At 38.9% G+C, this 18603-nt stretch overlaps 1 protein-coding gene and 1 pseudogene across 2 annotated transcripts; both read right to left on the bottom strand.

Annotated features, from left to right (window-relative positions):
* Nucleotides 1-6940: 6940 nt before the first annotated feature.
* LOC308639042 (melanoma-associated antigen B10-like) lies at nt 6941-7993 on the bottom strand (the record flags this gene model as incomplete). Its single annotated transcript, XM_081277013.1, has 1 exon — nt 6941-7993. One exon carries the CDS (start codon nt 7991-7993, stop codon nt 6941-6943), a length of 1053 nt encoding a protein of 350 aa, XP_081133139.1.
* Nucleotides 7994-17142: 9149 nt separating this feature from the next.
* LOC308638990 (melanoma-associated antigen B10-like) lies at nt 17143-18076 on the bottom strand (annotated as a pseudogene). The gene has a single exon. The product of its transcript is annotated as a melanoma-associated antigen B10-like (transcript).
* Nucleotides 18077-18603: the final 527 nt, after the last annotated feature.

Here is an 18603-nt window from a genome sequence, read left to right as displayed (position 1 = left end):
CCTTTACTTTTGTTAGGACCTGGGATTCTTCCCTTTGTTGGCCTAAGGCTAACACCCTGGTACAATGCCTTCATTTCTCAGTGAACGTTAATACAATTAATTACAGATCCTTTAAAAATGTTGGGAATAGATGATGAAATATTTTTTAAAAATTAAAATTGGTCACGTCAGTGTTATTACAATAATATAAAGCTTTTGTCAAGGGTTGAATATTTTCTCTCATTTACAAAAACTAGAGCAAAGTAGAGGAAAAAGAAGGGGTGGGACCTTACAAAAACAGTAGGACCTTACAAAAATAGTAGGAAGATCAATGGAGTAGAGGAAGAAGATTGAGGGGGAGGGGAGAGGGATGGAAAGATGGAGGAAATGTGAATTAAATTTGATGAGATTATGCCATGAACATGTATGAACATACTATATATATATATATATATATATATATATATATATATATATCACCAGTTAAAAAATAGACAAGTAGAAAGATGATCAATAGGGTAGAGAAAGGGTAAGGGGGAGGGCGAAGGGGAGGGAAAGAGGAAGCACTGGGGACTGAAATGGAGCAAATTGAGTTCTGTGCATATATGACTATATCAAAATGAACCCCACTGTTATGTATAACTATAATGTACTAATAAAAGCATAAAAAGATAGAGATTTTATTTATTTATTTTTTATTTTTTTTATTTATTTATTTATTTTTTATTTATTTTTTTAAAGAGAGAGTGAGAGAGGAGAGAGTTAGGAGAGAGAGAGAATTTTTAATATTTATTTTTTAGTTCTCGGCGGACACAACATCTTTGTTGGTATGTGGTGCTGAGGATCGAACCCGGGCCGCACGCATGCCAGGCGAGCGCGCTACCGCCTGAGCCACATCCCCAGCCCAAGATAGAGATTTTGATCTCACATATCATCATCACCTCCAGTCAATTTGACAATAGACAGCACCATCAGTAGTAATTTTCCACATATCCTTAAAAAGGTTTATGCCTAGGGCTAATCTCCTACACTAGGCAGTAACTGGTGGCAACATATACCACCAAACAGAGCCACAAGCCACCTGCCCTATAGCTTCAAAGAACTCAGGAACCAAAGGAGGCACCATGGTGGGGATAGCATCTAGTTTTTTTTTTTTTTTTTTTTTTTCCTGAGACAAATCCACAAATTTTTATTTGCAGAAACACTTAGCGTAAGGGAATTTCCCCTCCAATTTGCCACTCTTTGCACCTAGAAGCTACTTTCCATTGCTCATTAGTACTACTCTCTGGCCTATTTCAACTGTTATCACTCACCATCCTCCCCACACAACACGAACCTCAGTGGGTAAAGGCACTGTGTACAAGAAAAGAAATAACTTTTTCCAGCATGCATCAACAGAGCTCACAGCTGCAGTTGAGAATGGCAAGGATACACAGCCCACCAGAGTAGTGAAGATGTATAGTTCTCTCAGATTCCATCAAAAACACCACTCAGTGACACAGGAGAGCTAGCTATACATTACCCAACAGTGATTAGGGGAGATTCTGAGAGAGGTGTATCAAGCATTCTTGTGCTCCTTTTATATGATATATCTGCTCATGCAGCTCACCCTATAAATTCAGACTGGTAATGATGATTGAGAGATTCCTTAAGCTACTTGTATAAGTTGTTCAGGACCCTCCAAGATTCCTTATCTTCTCTCCTTTGGTCCCTTGTTTACCCCTTGTTGACTATATGCTGAACTCTGAATTCAGAACCTGACTGCCATCTTCTGTGAACCCTCTTGACTTGGTTTAGCTTTTGATTTCTCTCATAGACTCTGGAAATTGTTCTATCCCCAAACCTTGATATTCCTCACTAACATAAAGTGTCTCCTTTGGAATATTTCCTGGCATGGAATCATTATGACCAAATCCTTGTTTCTCAAAGTAATAGTCTTAACTGACATTTTTAAATTTTAGAATTTTAAAGCATGCCTCATAATACTGCAGAAATCACTGCAGAAATTCTACCTAATATGTAAGAAAATAAATTGATATAGCATTGTTGGAACAGAATTTCAGCAATATTAATGCAAGTTTATTGTCATCACACTCTTTTCACTGTAACCCAAATTTCAGTTTTCTGTCTATTCCAAAAGAAAATATTCATATTTTCCCAAGAAATCCTGTTTGATGATGTTGATATCAACTTTATTAGTCATAGTAACAGATGAAAAACAGTTTATGTGTTCATCAGGAGAATTGTGAAATCAATTATAGCATATATACACCTTAGAATTTTATGGAGTAGTTAAAAGAGGGATATGGATCTATGTGTATGTTCATAAAAAAGATCCTTCATTTATTGAATTAATTGACAAGGTCAAGAACAGGCAGAACAGCACGCGTGCACACACACATACACACACACACACAGACACATACACACATAGGTTAAAATGCAGACTGTTTTTTCTAGTACATCTCTGTAAAGGAAGGTCCAGAAGATATTTTAAAATAATGTCTATAATATTTTAGATTGTGATTACTTATGAGGAAGACAGAAATTTAGAGGAATATAGTAAGGAAAGGGAATTGTTATTTACCTGTATTGTTAGATTTTTTGCAGCAGCAGCAGCACCACCAGCAGCCACAATATAGGTACTATTACTTTTGTTATTAAAAATTTTAAATAAAACATAACAAAAACAGTGTGTATATTCATATAAAGTAACTGTTAATGTATGTAATGGAAGAAGCTGAAATATGAAAGTTTTAATACAGAAAAAGTTTATTTCTTGTGCACATCAATTCTGATATGACTATGCAGGGATTTCCACAGTCAGGTGATCAGGGATCCAGACTGGCTTCCACTGTGTGACTCCACATTCAGCATGGGATCTGCCTGAAAGCATAGATGTGACATACCAATTTTCAAATACGTTGGCTGGAAATGACACACATTGTTTCAGTGGAAAAGTTTCAAATGAACCTTCCTAAGTACTAATGAACTTGGAATGTAGTATCCCTATATGGATAGAAGGAAAGCAAGACAGAAAGTAGATCAGCACTTGCAAATTTTGCATAAACAGTTATATAGTAGGTGATCCGTATGATGCAACTTTTTTAAAGAAATTCTTTAAATAACTTTATTTATTTTTATTGGTTTTTTTAGTTATACATGACAGTAGAATACACACACACACACACACACACACACACACACACACACACATATATATATATATATATATATATATATATATATATATATGAGAATGGAGTATATCTTATTCTAATTAGGACCCCAGTCTTGTGGATGTACACTATGGTGGGAGAGGATTCACTGTATGATGTGAATTTTACAATTTGCATGACAGAAGCCCCCTCATTGTCAGAGAGGTCTCTGAGAGTGCCAAAGTTGGCTTGCAACTCACCAAATTTTTCTGGTGCAAGTGTTTTCATATATGATAGCAATTTTCTAAATGATCCCTTATGAATATCAGCACTTGGGGTTTACATTCTTTAGTCAGTAAAACTTTTCATACTTATCTTTACAATCAACTTAATACATGGAATTTTCTTCTTCTTTTCATTAAATGACCAAAATCATAACTAGTGAGTGTCTGTTACCCCCTCTTGATGAATATACCTGAACATTTATTTATACAGTTGTCTATACACATATTGGAAAAACAGGATTTGCCCCTGGAGTAGATACAAACAAGTCATCTGAAACATGGGAATTATTTTTACATTTTTTCATAAAGGCTAGCATGCTAGGAGCATTTTCAACATTGGTGGTAGACTAAATAATTGCTAGAAAATGATGTCCATGTACTTATCTTTGAGACCTGAAAATATGTTATGCTACATGGTCAAAGGCACTTCGTAGGTTTATTAAGGATATAAAACCAATAATAAAATAGGGAAATTATACTGGATTACTGGGGTGGGCTAAATATAATGACATGAGGCTTATAAGCAAAGATCTTTCTGTGGTTGGAGGCAGAAAAGATATGCAGCAGAGGAGGAAGGTCAGAAGACTCCAAGTGTGAGAAATATTGAAATTGCAATTGCTGATTCAAGATGAGTGGGTCCATGAACAAGAAATAGGGTGATGTCTTGAGGAATTCTGGTTGGGCCAGCTGAATTCAGCCAAGAAACAGAAATTTAATCTTATATCCGTAAGAGGACCAAAACCTCCAATAACCTGAGTCAGTTTAGGAGGTTCTTCCCAAAGCCTAGTAATGAGTCCAGGCTCTCATAGTTTTGTATAGGCCTGTGATAAGCCACAGCAAGAATATAGTAGAGACATCCTGTATTTTTTAATTCACATATGTGAGATCAGAGTATGTTTTGTTGTAAAATGTGGATTTGCAGAAATGTGTTATTGCAGCCATAGAAATCAACTACATTCTCCTTGAGGTACTACAGGATTTGTTAGAATCCAAACTCTGTAGATGGTTGGTTGCTGCATAATGACTTCCTTGATCCTTTCTCATTTGCTGATTATAAGAGAAGTTTATGTTCTTGACCACTTAAGTGTACTCAGTGATGAATGGATTTAAAAGCTAGTCTCAAATAAGTCTCCAGATTAATTTCTTCTTTCTAACTAATGTTATTTGCCTTCTAAAGTCTCTAACTTCATAGTTAACATCCCAAGAATCAGTTGACTCTATGTTAAATTTGGCTCTACCCACAGACAATTTTGGGGAAAAAATCCTTTGAGAGTGGGGTAGAAACATCTAGAACAAAAAACAGATGCTTAAATTTCACTGCTAAAGTAAATAATTGTGTGAAAGGGGCTCTTGTTTTCGGAGGGATTCCACTATAAGTGAAGTGAAAAACAGGGGACATTTGTAGGGAGTCAGGATGCTCTAAGTGAGGGTCAAGCTTTCTTTTGACATAGTGCAGATACAGCATCCGTGGAAAGAAGTAGGGCAGAACTTGGTGTCAGGTCACGATGCATATATGGCCATGAGGACCCACTTCGCTGACTCAGGGGAAGAGCAATGTAATTCTTTTTCTAGGCCTGGTCCCATGTGCCATGCCTGGACAGAGTCAACTCTACAAGAGGACTGGAGGGACAGGTGAATGCTAGGCAAATGATGCCCATAGGCACTCTTCAAATGATGTTTAATTCTCATTTTCTCTTTTATTTATTACAACTGTGTTCAGTTCATTGCTCCCTCAGGTCTTCTTTTAATTTCCTAGGAGATATTGTGGAGTACTAAGAAATGAATTAAGAGGCTTAAGGTTGGCCTAGGCAAGGAGGAGTGAGAACAATATGAATTCTAGATGAGTTCCATGAGCCTGATTCTTTGTCTTCTAAGTGGGCTTGATAATCTGCTGCTCCCTTTCTCGTGTTTTCTTTGTGAATGAGGAATATTGAAATGTATTTATGAAAGGAAACTGGCCCAGTGCCTGGTCCTAATGTGAAGACTGCCATGCCAGCACAGTGGCTTCTAAGCATTCCATCTCATATGAATATTACCATTTTTTTCTCAGACACTCCCTTGTGCTGATGTGCACAAATCATCGTTTATACACTTACACGGAGACCAGACTATGGGACATCTTACACTCCTTCCCCAGGCAGAGATTTATCTCCCCTTTATTCATGATATAAAAGTGTCTTGTAAAAGCAGTTTTCCATTCTAGACTTTAGTCTCTCGACACTGGAACACACCATCTGAGGTTTGGGCCCCTGCCCACTACTTCCACAGGCTAATCTGTCCCACCACTCTGTTTAAGTTAAAATTATTTCACACTGAAAGACTTGCAATTCCTCAAGGTATCAAATCCTTGCCATATGGCATGTATATTGAAAACCCCACCTTCTTTTGATTTTTGCCCTTTTGGTTAGAAGATTCTCATAGCTATGGACAAAATGTCCCCCCCCCCCAAAAAAATCATACATTGAATTTTATATCCCCAATGTGATGGTATCTGGAAGTGGGGCCTTTAGGAGGTAATTAGGTTATGAGGGGGAACCCTCATAACTGAGATAGTGCTCTTATGATAAAGATCCTAGAGAGATCCCTCACCCTTTCTTCTATGTGAGGAAACATTAAAAAGACTGTGGTCCATGCATCAAACACTGTATCTGTAAGTACTTTGATTTTGGATTCTGCAGCCTTCAAAATTGTGAGAAATAAATTTCTGTTAATGGAATAAGGACACCAGAGTTCTCTTTCTCCACTATGTGAGGATACAATAAGTAAACTGTGAAACAGGAAGAGAACTTTCACCAAGAATCTGACCTGCAATATGATCTCAGACTTCCAGCCTCTGGAACTCTGAGAAATAAATGGTTGTTGTTCAAGCAATCTGAAGTGAGACATTCACCATCTTCCTTTAATCATGGCTGCTCCAAGTCTTTAAATTTATAAGTACAGGGATGATTCCTCTTCATCTTAGCATTTCAGGTAGAAAACAAGCCTCCCAAAGAGTAAATTCTCAATTATTTCTTGAGAAAAATATAAGTCCCTAAGAAAGAGTTCTAATGTATTATTATTTTACATTCTTCAATAAAGTAAACATAATCTGGTACAAAACAACAATTACAGTGATAAGTGAGACCATTTATGATCTTTTATTCTTTTCTCTATTTCTTGACATCAACTTTTACAAGTCTGAGTTTTTTCACATTCTTAGGAAATGCCTAATTTACTGCCATGCTGTCATGTCCTAAATGAATAAATATGATGGAAATTTTCCTAATTTGTTTTACAAAAGAAAAAACCCTCTTACTCAATTCCATTCACAGCAATAAATGTTTGAGCAATGTCATTCATAAGTTTACATATGAAGGTACTTTAACCTTCTGATAACAATAATATTTTTGAAAACTTGTTGAGGAACACAGAACAGGAAAATAACATTTTTACACATTGTATTGTCTCCAGACCCACCCTTGACCTTCCACTACATAGATTGTGGACTTTTTGACCACAATGTGGTAAATGACTGAGAATTTACTTGGGGAGGGAGGAATAACTGGACAGGGCCCTGGATCTTGCACTAACTATGGCACTTATGTGAGCCCTTGTTGCAGCTCTGGCTTGGGCTCTTGCTTCCTCATCTCTCAATGCTTCCTCATACCAGGTTGGGTAGGCACTTGGGATGGTATCATGGACTTTGGCTAAAAACTCTAGGACTTTCATCTTACTGGTTTCTGCATAGGCTCTTGGGCCCCACAGGAATTCATAGCGCAGAGGATCACTGTTGGGCACCTGCTGATATTCCAGGTACTTTTCTTTCACTAAATCTTTGGTGATAAGCTTCCTGGGCTCGCCAAAAATAAAGTGCTCTCTACCACTGTATAAGCCCATTGCATTCAAGATTTGCCAGACTTGCTCCTCAGTGGCACGGTTTCCCTTTGTGAAGATCACACCCAGGATAGTCATCAGAAGGCCAGTCTTGGGCACACCTCCATCGTCACTCAGCCTTGCATCATAGCTTAGTTCCAGTTTATTGATGAGGATATAGATATGCTTGTTGGAATCCATTTCCTTGATGTCTAGGCCAAAGACCAGTTCCAAGTGCTCAGAAGCTTTCCTCAGGATCTCAAGGAAGTGGCTCTTGTGCATTTGGATTATGTTTCTCAGCATTTCTGCCTTTGTAATGGGCTCCTTCATTTGATACTTGTACAGCAGGTAATGCACCAATATAACTACCTTCTCATCCAGACGGCCTCTGGACAGGTGCCCAGTGGCAAGCTGGGCTTGAGAAGAGCTTGGCCTTTCCTCCACTTGGTTGTTCCCAATTCCATTAGATCTTCTGTATGAAACAATAGCAGAAGTAGTGGTGGTAGATAGAGCTCTCCAAGAACCTTGAGGATTGCTAGTTGTTCTAGCAGCAGCTGAACTCCGAGGATTACTCTTGGAACAAGAGGAGGAAGAGGAGTGAAACACTCTACCTGCTCCTGCAGTGGCCTGAGCACCCACCAGACCTAATGGCTGTTCTTGGGTCTGGGCCTGACAGCGTTTCTCACGAGCACGGAGCTTACTCTTCTGACCTCGAGGCATTATGGTTTTAGACCGGGCAGTAGGGAGAGAGACAGGTATTCTGCAAACAACAAAAGAGAGTGAAATTGTTGGGCCACGTCAACTAGGAGACAACTCCTTGGCTTTACTGAAGGCTATCTCTGCAGTTTTCCTTGAAATCACTGTTCTAGAAACTCACAATGTGCCTATTCTGTGACCTGTCTGTCCCCTTAGGACTCTGTGGAAATAATTAAGGTATGCTTTTGGTTATTAGATGCCAGATCTGCCTGGAGCTTACTGGAGCTTAAGGCAGTGGCATTGTTCTGGGTTGTGGGTCTTTCTTAGTTCACATTAAGGGTTATCAACTGCACCTGGGGTCCCTATGATCTATTTTTTTTGATGATGACCCCTCATTTTACAACCCTCATATCTGTGAGATTCCAGAGGATGAACTGAGGGGAACCTCACCTCACCACATCTACCTGGAGACACAAAGGGACGAAGTCACAGGCTTCATGGGAATCTGTACTGGGGTAATTAATGTTCCTAGTCATCACACAGTGTTTCACCTTCACTTTTGCTAGGAACTGTGACTCCTCCCTCTTCTGACTTTAGATCTCTTGCCCCTGAGCAAGGGTATCAGTCCCTGAAAACTACAAAAAGACAGGGAAGCCATAGCATAATACATCTGCTTTTGGTTCATTTAGGTCTGAAGGTGCAGATAGTACTCTTTGTGACCCTTGCAATTCTGAGATTGGTAGTCCCCTCAGTCTACACACCTGCATTGGAACCTCAGGGAAGTAAAGGGATTGGTCTTAGAGAGGTGGTGTCAAATCAGCTGGTGTCAAATGGTGAAGGAAGAGTTCCAGATTCTGCCTAAAATTAAGGTAAAGACCCTGAGTTCACAAGAAAGTCTACACACAGGATCTCACATTGACTTCCAGAAGAGCCTGGGACTTCTCCCTAATAAGATGGGGCTGACCCTCTCAGTCAAATGACCTTATTTCCTTGGCTTCTGAGGTGCAATGTAAGGGAATGCCTCTCCTGACAGTTTTGCCCCAAAGCCTCCCTGGACTAACAGCAGGTGTGGCTTTGTGTGGTACCCTTTATTTGTGGATCCCTGAGACCTCACTCGGTCACCTCACTCTAACCCCTAGCAGAGCTGAGGGATCATCCCTATGTTGACAATACCACCTTGCTCCCATTCTAAGGTATTCACTTCCCTGAGACCCCAAAGGCATTACTCAGGGTTCCTTACATCAATCCACCTTCACATGTAGCCTCTCTGGACCGGAAGTATGAATGTGGGTCTGTGATTTTTGTGGACATTTTGGGGTAACTGCATCAAATCTCTCCCATTAGAACCTGAGAACCCTTCCTCTGATGGTCTGAAGTCAACACCCTGGCCCTCTCAAAAGCCTCTGAGGGAATTTAGTAATGACTCTGAGATCATCTGTATGTCGGATGACTCCAATCTAATTTCTATCAAAACTGACGTCAGGCGGGGTAACTCTGGGAGCCCCACCAGTCTGAGGTGGGCAGTCCCATCACACCCAACTTATTATTTACCTTAATTCTAGGCAAGGACTATGGCTCTTCCCTCAATTGTCCTGGTGCTGTGCCACCTCACACAGACGCTATCATCTCCCTCAAACGCCAGAGGCGGAAGTTGATATGCGTCACATCCTCCCATGCACCCCTCCCCCAGACAGCCGGGACAGGAGGCGGGGCTCTGTGATGTTCCTTCAGTTCAGAGTGGTTGATTACCTCAGACTTCATTCAAATTCCCCATCTTTTCTTTGATTAAAGTCTGGGAACCTTTCCTCTATTGGTGTGAAGAAAACACCCTGGTCTAATATCCTTACCTGCCTTAGTCCCTTTTGAAGGAATTTAGAAACTACTCAGAGATCATTAAGTCCTATGATTCTGGTCTAGATCCTACTAGGGCTGACAGCAGAGTCAGAACTCTGGCCTTCGAGTCAAGTGGGGGATATCCACACACCTAAATCAGGGTCCTTACCTTAATTTCAAGAAGGATCTGGAACTCTTCCCTCAGCTGACTTAACACCACCCCTCTCAGACAAAACCCTTCACTTCCCTGAGGTCCCAAGGCCAGTATCAGGGTGCATCACCTCCTGAAAACTTTGCCTGGGTTCTCCCAGGATTTACACATGAATGGGCTCGGTGGAGTTGACACTGATCTGAGATGGGGGTTTCCTTAGAACTCATATAAGTTTGTTTGTTTATTTGTTTATACTTATTTTTAAAATTTACACCACGATGGAACTCTTCTTTCTGATTATCTGGGTTAGCCTTAAATGAAGGGCATCCTCATGTTACCCTTCAATTTTCAGAAGAAATAGTAAAGGAACATCTGAGCCCCCTCCACCGGGAGGGGCAGAGCTCATAGCCGGGGTGGGTCATTGTGCCTCTTTGTATGTCTTGCATGTGTGGTTTCTTCAGAAATCACACAGAGTCCTAACATTCCATTAGCACCTTGGACCCCACTCTTAACAGACTTTGGGCAAATATTCAGGACCAATGCCCTTAATTTCCTGAGTCCCCAGAGGGGCAGTTCAAGGAAATCCCAGCTCAGGGTTGACCAGAACTGAGAGCAGAGCAGGATTATGTGAGCAATCACTCTCTTCTGCTGGGAGGATCTTCTCAAATTCAGTCATGTGTAAACCATGGGAGAGCCTATATAAGGATTGCAGAAATTGATGTATCCTGATACCCACCTGCGTTGGTACCTCAGGAAGTAAATCAGGAAGTAAACAGATTGGTCTTAGAGAGGTGGTGTCAAATCAGCTGAGGAAAGAGTTTCAGATCCTGACTAAAATTAAGGTAAAGACCCTGAATTAACAAGAAAGTTGTCTGAGATACCACTAGTTTCTCAATCTTCTCTCCTCTGACACTTCGTTACCTAATGTTAAACCCTGGTTATACACCCATGACTGCCAGCTGCCCTAGGCTCTATGAACATGGTTTAGCTTGTGATCTCTAGCATGAGTGTTTGCAATTATTCTGCTGTCTGGTTTGCTTGAAATAACTTCATGAACTAAGGTTTTCCTCTGTTGGCCCATTCTGATACCTGATCATTTTGTCCAAATTACTCCCCAAAGTAAAAAGAAATATCTTTGACATATCAGAATTAAAATTCTGTTTTGACATATCAGAATTAAAAGCACGTTCTCAGAAGAATCCTAGTGCTCAAGTCATCACTGCAGATATCCTGCTTTATAGATTAGGGATTAGTTTCATTTCGTGTTAAAACTACTGAGAAAACAGACAATTGAAATAGACAATAACAGACAATAATTGTACCAAAATTTTTCCCCAAATTTAAATTGATCAAATAAAATATTTGTGAGAATATGCAATCCTTTTTGGGGAAGGAATTTTGGTAATCCAAAAATTTCAAGTCATCACACTTTCAACTTGAACCTAATTTAAACTTTTAAAAGCATCTTTAAAATAATGAAATAACACTATTTGTCCAAAAATTTATGTTCAGTAATATATATTTCAATCAAAGTAGCAAATGTGAAACAACTTACACATCTATCAAGAAATGAGTGGTTAATTATTGCATATACAGAGTGATTTTAAACTTGAGGGGGACGGGGTTGTGGCTCAGCAGTAGAGCGCTTGCCTAGCATGTGCAAGGCTTTGGGTTCGATCCTCAGCACCACATAAATAAAATAAAGGTATTGTGTGCAATTACAACTAAAAAAATATTAATAAAAAGTGAGGTAGATCTGTATGGACAGTTTCTTCATTTATTTCAGTGACAAGGGTAGGGGAAGAACATGTTTTGACACATATGTAACCAATACAATCAATATAAAAAGCATTTTCATTACTTTTTAAAATTTGAAATCATACAGATTTTGTTTCCTGCATGAAAGATTACATTAGAAATCAATCACTTTAAGATACATGGAACCCCACTCCCACATGTCAACTACTTCAAAATTAAATGGCACACTTATAAATATCTCACAGGTCAAGGAAGAAAGCACAAGAAAAGTAAATAAAAGGTGCTTTGAACTAAGTGATAATAAAAGCTTAAAATATCAGAATCTCTGGGATGAAATAGCACTCATATGAACACTTGTAACTTAAAATACTTGTATCATAAAGAAGTTAGATTAACAATCAAATTATTTTCAAATAAGGTAGTAGGAAGAAAAAAATAAGAGTAGGAGCAGAAATATATGAAATAGAGAAGAAATAATACAGCTAAAAGTTGATAAAAATCAAACAAATCTAATCAAGAAAAAAGCAAGAACACAAAATTAATATTAATGGAAAGGGAGCTATCATAACTCTACAGATGCTAAAAATATATTAAGGTAATATTACAATTTAATGCCAATATATGTGATAGCTTACATAACATTGTCTATATTAGAGAAGGATCCATGTGCTGCTGAGAAGAAAGTGTATTCAGTTGTTGATGGATGAAATATTCTACATATGTCTGTGAAGTCTAAATTTTCAATTGTATTTTTTAGTTCTATAGCTTCTTTCTTTTTTTTTTCAGGGGATCTACCCAGTGGTGATAGAGGCAGGTTAAAGTTACCCAGTATAATTGTGTTGTGGTCTATTTGATTCTTGAAACTGAGAAGGCTTTGCTTGATATATATAGATGCTCCATTGTTTGGTGCATAAATATTTCCTATTGTAATGTTTTGTTGATGTATAGTTCCCTTAAGCAGTATGAAATGTCCTTCTTTCTCTTCTGATTAACTTTGGCTTGAAGTCCACTTTATCTGATATGAGGATAGAAACCCCTGCTTATTTATGAGATCCATGTGAATGATGTTTTTTGTCCATCCTTTTGCCTTCAGTTTGTGGGTGTCTTTGCCTATGAGGTGAGTCTTTTAAACATAGCATATTGTTGGGTCTTGTTTTCAAATCCAATCTGATGGTATATGTCTTTTGATTGATGCGTTTAGGCCATTTACAGTCAATGTTATTATTTTCTTTAAAGAGAGAGAAAGAATTTTTTAATATTTATTTTTTAGGGGTTTTTTTTGGTGGATACAACATCTTTATTTTATTTTTATGTGGTGCTGAGGATCAAACCCAGCATCCCACGCATGCCAGGTGAGCGCGCTACCGCTTGAGCCACATCCCCAGCCCCAATGTTATTTTTGAGAAATGATTTTTACCACCTTCCATTTTGATTTATCTCTGGTTTTTACTTTGAATTAATTTATTCTCTGATTAACTATTCTTCTAGCATAATTCCTCACTTTTATTTTTCATTTCTTCTTCATGAAATATCATATTAAAATATTTTGTAGTGCAGGCTTTTTACTTGTGAATTCTTGTGATGAACAGGGAGAGAGCAGAGTTTATATAGGATGTGATGATTATGAGGGAGAAGGAGAAAAGACAGAAGTAAAAAAGTAAAGGAAGAGTGAAAGAAAAATAGAGATTGACTCTTAACAGAAGAAAAGAGAAAATAATCAAGGGAAACAGAAAAATATATATGTAAATTAAAAATATATAAAGAAAAATATATATTAAAGTAAAAGAAAAAAATATATATGTAAAGTAAAAATTAAAAATATATATGTAAAGTAAAAATTTAAAAAATGAATAAAAGAGTACAAAGCAAAACTAAAATATAACAATCAAACATTGTAGTCCTCAAAAAATGATCCATGAAAAATAACTGTCTTCAAAAATGCTAAAAATGAGAAGAAAAACAAATATGAGTATATATAAATGTCTATATAATATTAAAGTCACAATTAAACAGAGAAAAGAAAAAAAAAAAGAGGGAGAAAAATCTTGATGAAAAATTAAAGAATTCTTTCCATTGGAGTTCAAAAGATTCTCAGCTTCTCACCAGTTTTAGGTGGGGTCATCTGGAGTGTGATGTTCCACCTTCCAGATTGCTGGAGTGAGAGAGGTAATCTTATAGGGGAATTCCTGAAGGCAGGATTTAAGTTTAGGTGGGCTCCAGGCTCTTTGCTGAATGTCAATTGGTCTGGAGATTCAAAGCAGCCGAACTCCAGGGCCCAGTAATTGCCAGTACACACTGGAAGACAGTACCCCAGAGATCCCCCTTGGGTTCCACTTGTGTAGTGGAGGAGCTAATTCTTAGTCCCCTATGTCACTGGCAGCCCCCACATTTCCTGGTCTTGGGTTCAGTCTCCAAACTCAATTCTCTCCCACCCTTGCCCTTCCAAATTCCCCACCAGACACATCTCTCCCAGCCTGTCCTGAAAGCAGCCGGGTTGGAGGGGGAAGGGTATAGAGCCAGGTGGGCTTCCATGACCAGTTGTCCACTGGCTAAACCTCACTCCACATTTGATTTTATACTATTCATTTAAGCACTCTCTGTGGTGTTCAGTGTGTGTTTACTGGGACTGTGTATTTCAGGCCAAACTCAAGTTTTCTAGGAATTGGCTCACTCAGCTGTCAGCCCCACACCAGCTGCAAAATGATTCCTTCTTTTGTCCTCCACATGCCGCCTGGAGAGACGGCAGCTTCTTTCTCCCACAAGGATATTGTGCAGCATACCTTTCAGTTTAGTTAGGCAATGTCCTTGATCTCTAAATGCTCTGTACCAAGACATGCCTCAGGTCTCCTAGAAATTTGGGTTCCTTTTATTTCCTTATCCCTCCACCTTGCTTGTGGAGGAACTACTCTGGCTAGTGCTTCAGGCCCAGCTGCAGCAATGGCTGTGCTGCTGGGGATTTCTTCCTTATTTTATTATCTCCAACCTTCTGAATTCCCAATCTGCTCTGAATGCCCAGTTTTAAATTCCAGTAAATTTCCCCCACCTTTTTTTGGGGTTCACCTACTTTACTGAGAAGTTACCTGTCTGCTTTCTTGGTTTCACTCCACAGAACAACCAAGAAAAAAAGGATCCACACATATTTAAAGGGATGCAATTCCAGAGAAAGAGTACAAAAAAATGATTATTTAAAGGATTAATGACCTAAAAGAAGATATAAGGAACAATTAACAGAGAAAATACCAGAGGTGAAAAATTATTTTAATAAGGAGATAGAGATTCTGAAAAGAATCTAATCAGACCTGAAAATGAAAGAAACCATAAAACAAATACAGCATTCAGTTGAATGTATCACTAACAGATTAGATTATGTAGAAAAAAGAATTTCAGACCTTGAAGACAGGGTAAATAACCTTGTAGATCAGTAAGCAGTAAGAAGAAAAGACAATCATCAGAATATACAAGAAGTCTGGGACAACATTAAAGCAACAAACTTAAGAGACATTAAAATTGAAAAAGAGATGAATACACAAGGCAATGGCATTAAGAACATTTTCAGTGAAATGAGAGCAGAAAATGTCTACACCTTAGAAAGGGGATGGGCATTCACATATGGGAAGCACATAGAAACCCAAATAGACAAGACCAAAACTGAACCCCACCAAGACACATCATAATCAAATGCCTAACCTATATAATAAAGATAGAATGCTAAGTGAAGCTAGCCAATCCCTAAAAAACAAATGCCAAATGTCTTCTTTGATATAATGAGAGCAACTAAGAACAGAGCAGGGAGGAAGAGCAGGAGGAAAAGATTAACATTAAACAGAGACGTGAGGTGGGAGGGAAAGGGAGAGAAAAGGGAAATTGCATGGAAATGGAAGGAGACCCTCATTGTTATACAAAATTACATATAAGAGGTTGTGAGGGGAATGGGAAAAAAACAAGGAGAGAAATGAATTACAGTAGATGGGGTAGAGAGAGAAGATGAGAGGGGAGGGGAGGGGGGATAGTAGGGGATAGGAAAGGTAGCAGAATACAACAGTTACTAATATGGCATTATGTAAAAATGTGGATGTGTAACCGATGTGATTCTGCAATCTGTATTTGGGGTAAAAATGGGAATTCATAACCCACTTGAATCTAATGTATGAAATATGATATGTCAAGAGCTTTGTAATGTTTTGAACGACCAATTAAAAAAATAAAATAAAATAAAAAAAGATAATAAAGAAAAAAAAGAATATTAAAAGCCACAAGAGAAAAATGTTGGATCACATTTAGAGGTAAACAAATAAGACATACATCAGAAACTTCTCAGACACTAAAGGCCAGGAGAAATTGGTATGAGATAATCCAGACTCTGAAAGAAAACAAATGCCAGCCAAGATTGCTATATCCACCAAAATGTTCATTCAGAATAGAAGAAGAAAATAAAAACTTTCCAGGGCCTTGAACTTGCGATCCTCCTGCCTCAGCCTCCAAAACCACTGGGATTACAGGCATGAACCACTGTGTGCAGCTAAAGTGTGTATGCTTTAATCTTATAGGGCAATCGAGTAAAAGTGAATAGGGAATGCAATAACTAATCATTTTTTATCTTGTTTTCTGTTTCATGATCCTCATTATTACATTGTTCCATTCTTTCATATGTCTAAGGAAATGCTTAATTTACTACCATGGTATCTTTTTCCAAATCACTAAATAAGATGGAGAGCTTCTCAATTTTTTTTTTAAATATTTATTTTTTAGTTTTATTTTTTGGCAGACACGACATCTTTGTTTATATGTGGTGCTGAGGATCGAACCCGGGCCGCACTCATGCCAGGCGAGCGCGCTACCGCTTGAGCCACATCCCCAGCGAGCTTCTCAATTTGATTTTCAAAATAAGCCGGGTATGGTGGCACATGCCTGTAATCCAAACAGCTTTGGGAGGCTGAGGCAGGAAGATCGCAAGTTTAAAGCCAGCCTCAGCAATTAACAAGGCCCTAAGCTACTTAGCAAGATCATGTCTCAAAATAAAATATAAAAAGGGCTGGGGATGTGGCTCAGCGGTTGAGTGGCCCTAGGTTCAATCCCTGTTACAAAATAATAATAATAAACAAAATAATAAATCACTATTAAATCTCATATACAGAAAAAGGTTGAGCAATGTCATTCATAAACTTAGATTCTAGTTACTCAGATTTCTAATAAAAGGAACATTGCCTTAAACAAATTATTAAAATTACTACATAGAATATAAACACCAACATGTTACATGCTGTATTGTCTGCAGCCCCACCTTGACCTTACACTACTGATATTATGAACTTATCAATTTCCTAGAGACGAATCTGACTTAGACTTTACTAAGGGTGGGAAGAACTCCTGTTGTGGCCTTGGAGCGCACATTGGCCAGAGCACTAATGCAAGCCTTTGCTTCAGCTTTGGCTCAGGCTCTTTCTTCCTCATCTCTCAATGCTTCCTCATAGCAGGCTATAGGAACAGAATCATGGATCTTGGCCAAAAACTCCAGGACTTTCATCTTACTGGTTTCAGCATGAGCTCTTGGGCCCCACAGGAATTCATAGCGTGGAGGATCACTGTTGGCCACCTGCCGATACTCCAGGTACTTTTCCTTCACTAAATCTCTGGTGATCACCTTCCTGGGATCCCCAAAAGTGAAGTGTGCTCCTTTCCTTCATAGAATCCCATCATATTTAACACTTACCAGACTTGCTTCTCAGAGGCACAGTTTCCCTTTGTGAAGATCACAGCTAGGATAGTCATTAGCAGGCCATCTTGGGTACACTTCTTTAGCCTTGCATCAGAGCTTGGTTCCAGTTTGTTGATGAGGACATAGATGTGCCTTTTGGGATCCACTTACTTCAACTTAAGGCCAAAGACCAACTCTAGGAGCTCAGAAACTCTCTTAAGGATCTCGGAAAAGTGGTTCTTGTGAATCTGGATATCATTTTTCAGTATTTCTGCCTTTGTAATGGGTCCCTTCATTTGAAGAGCAAGTATTGCATCAATGTTACTACCTTCTCATCTAAATGGCATATGAGAAAGTTCTCAGTGGCCACTGGGCTTTCTGGGGATCTTGCCCTTTCCTCTACATTATTGTTTATACTTTCAACAGATCTTGTGAATAAAATAGCTGCAGAAGTTATGGTGGTAGATGGGATTCTAACAGGATCTTGGGGATCATAAAGTGTCTCAGCAAGGCAACCATGAGGAATACCCTTGAAATGAACAGAAGAGGAATAGGCATAATCATCTTCCTTTGCTACAGTGGCCTGATCACACACTAGATCTTTAGGTTCTTTTGGAGTCTGGCGGTGTTTTTCCCTGGCCTTGACTTTGCTCTTCTGACCTGAAGGCATGATGACTGTTCAGTTGCAGCAGGCAAAAGTAGATGATCTAGTGACCTGGAGAAGAATGGACTAGGTGTTTTGTTCTTCTTCACTAAAGAGACACACACTTTGGCTTTGTAGATGGGTCTTTTGCATGTTTTGTGTGGTGTGTGTGTGTGTGTGTGTGTGCGCGTGCGCATACATGCGCACATGTTATTCAAGGAACCCATACAACCTTGAATCTCTGATCTGCTTGTCTCCTGCCTGAGACATAACTAGGATGTGTCATAGGATGTGCTACCCACCACATCTGATTTCTGAGGAGAGAAAACAAGGCCTGGCAGGTCCCAGCTTTGAGGCAGGGGATGTCTCTTTGTTCCCATTCAGTGTTTTCTGGGATTCTTCTACGCTGTTGCTTTGATGTTGACTCCTTATTTCAGTGCCATCATCTCTCTTCTATCCTGGAAAAGAAACTGAAGGAGATTCTTATCTGACCATATCTACCTGGTGAAACCCAGGATGACAGAAGAGCTCTGAGGAACACTGTTTATACTGGG

This window comes from Spermophilus citellus (genome assembly GCF_964194105.1).
Source record: "Spermophilus citellus genome assembly, chromosome: X".
Classification (NCBI taxonomy): domain Eukaryota; kingdom Metazoa; phylum Chordata; class Mammalia; order Rodentia; family Sciuridae; genus Spermophilus; species Spermophilus citellus.
Note: the sequence above shows the minus strand (reverse complement) of the source record. Positions and strands in the feature narration are given on the sequence as shown.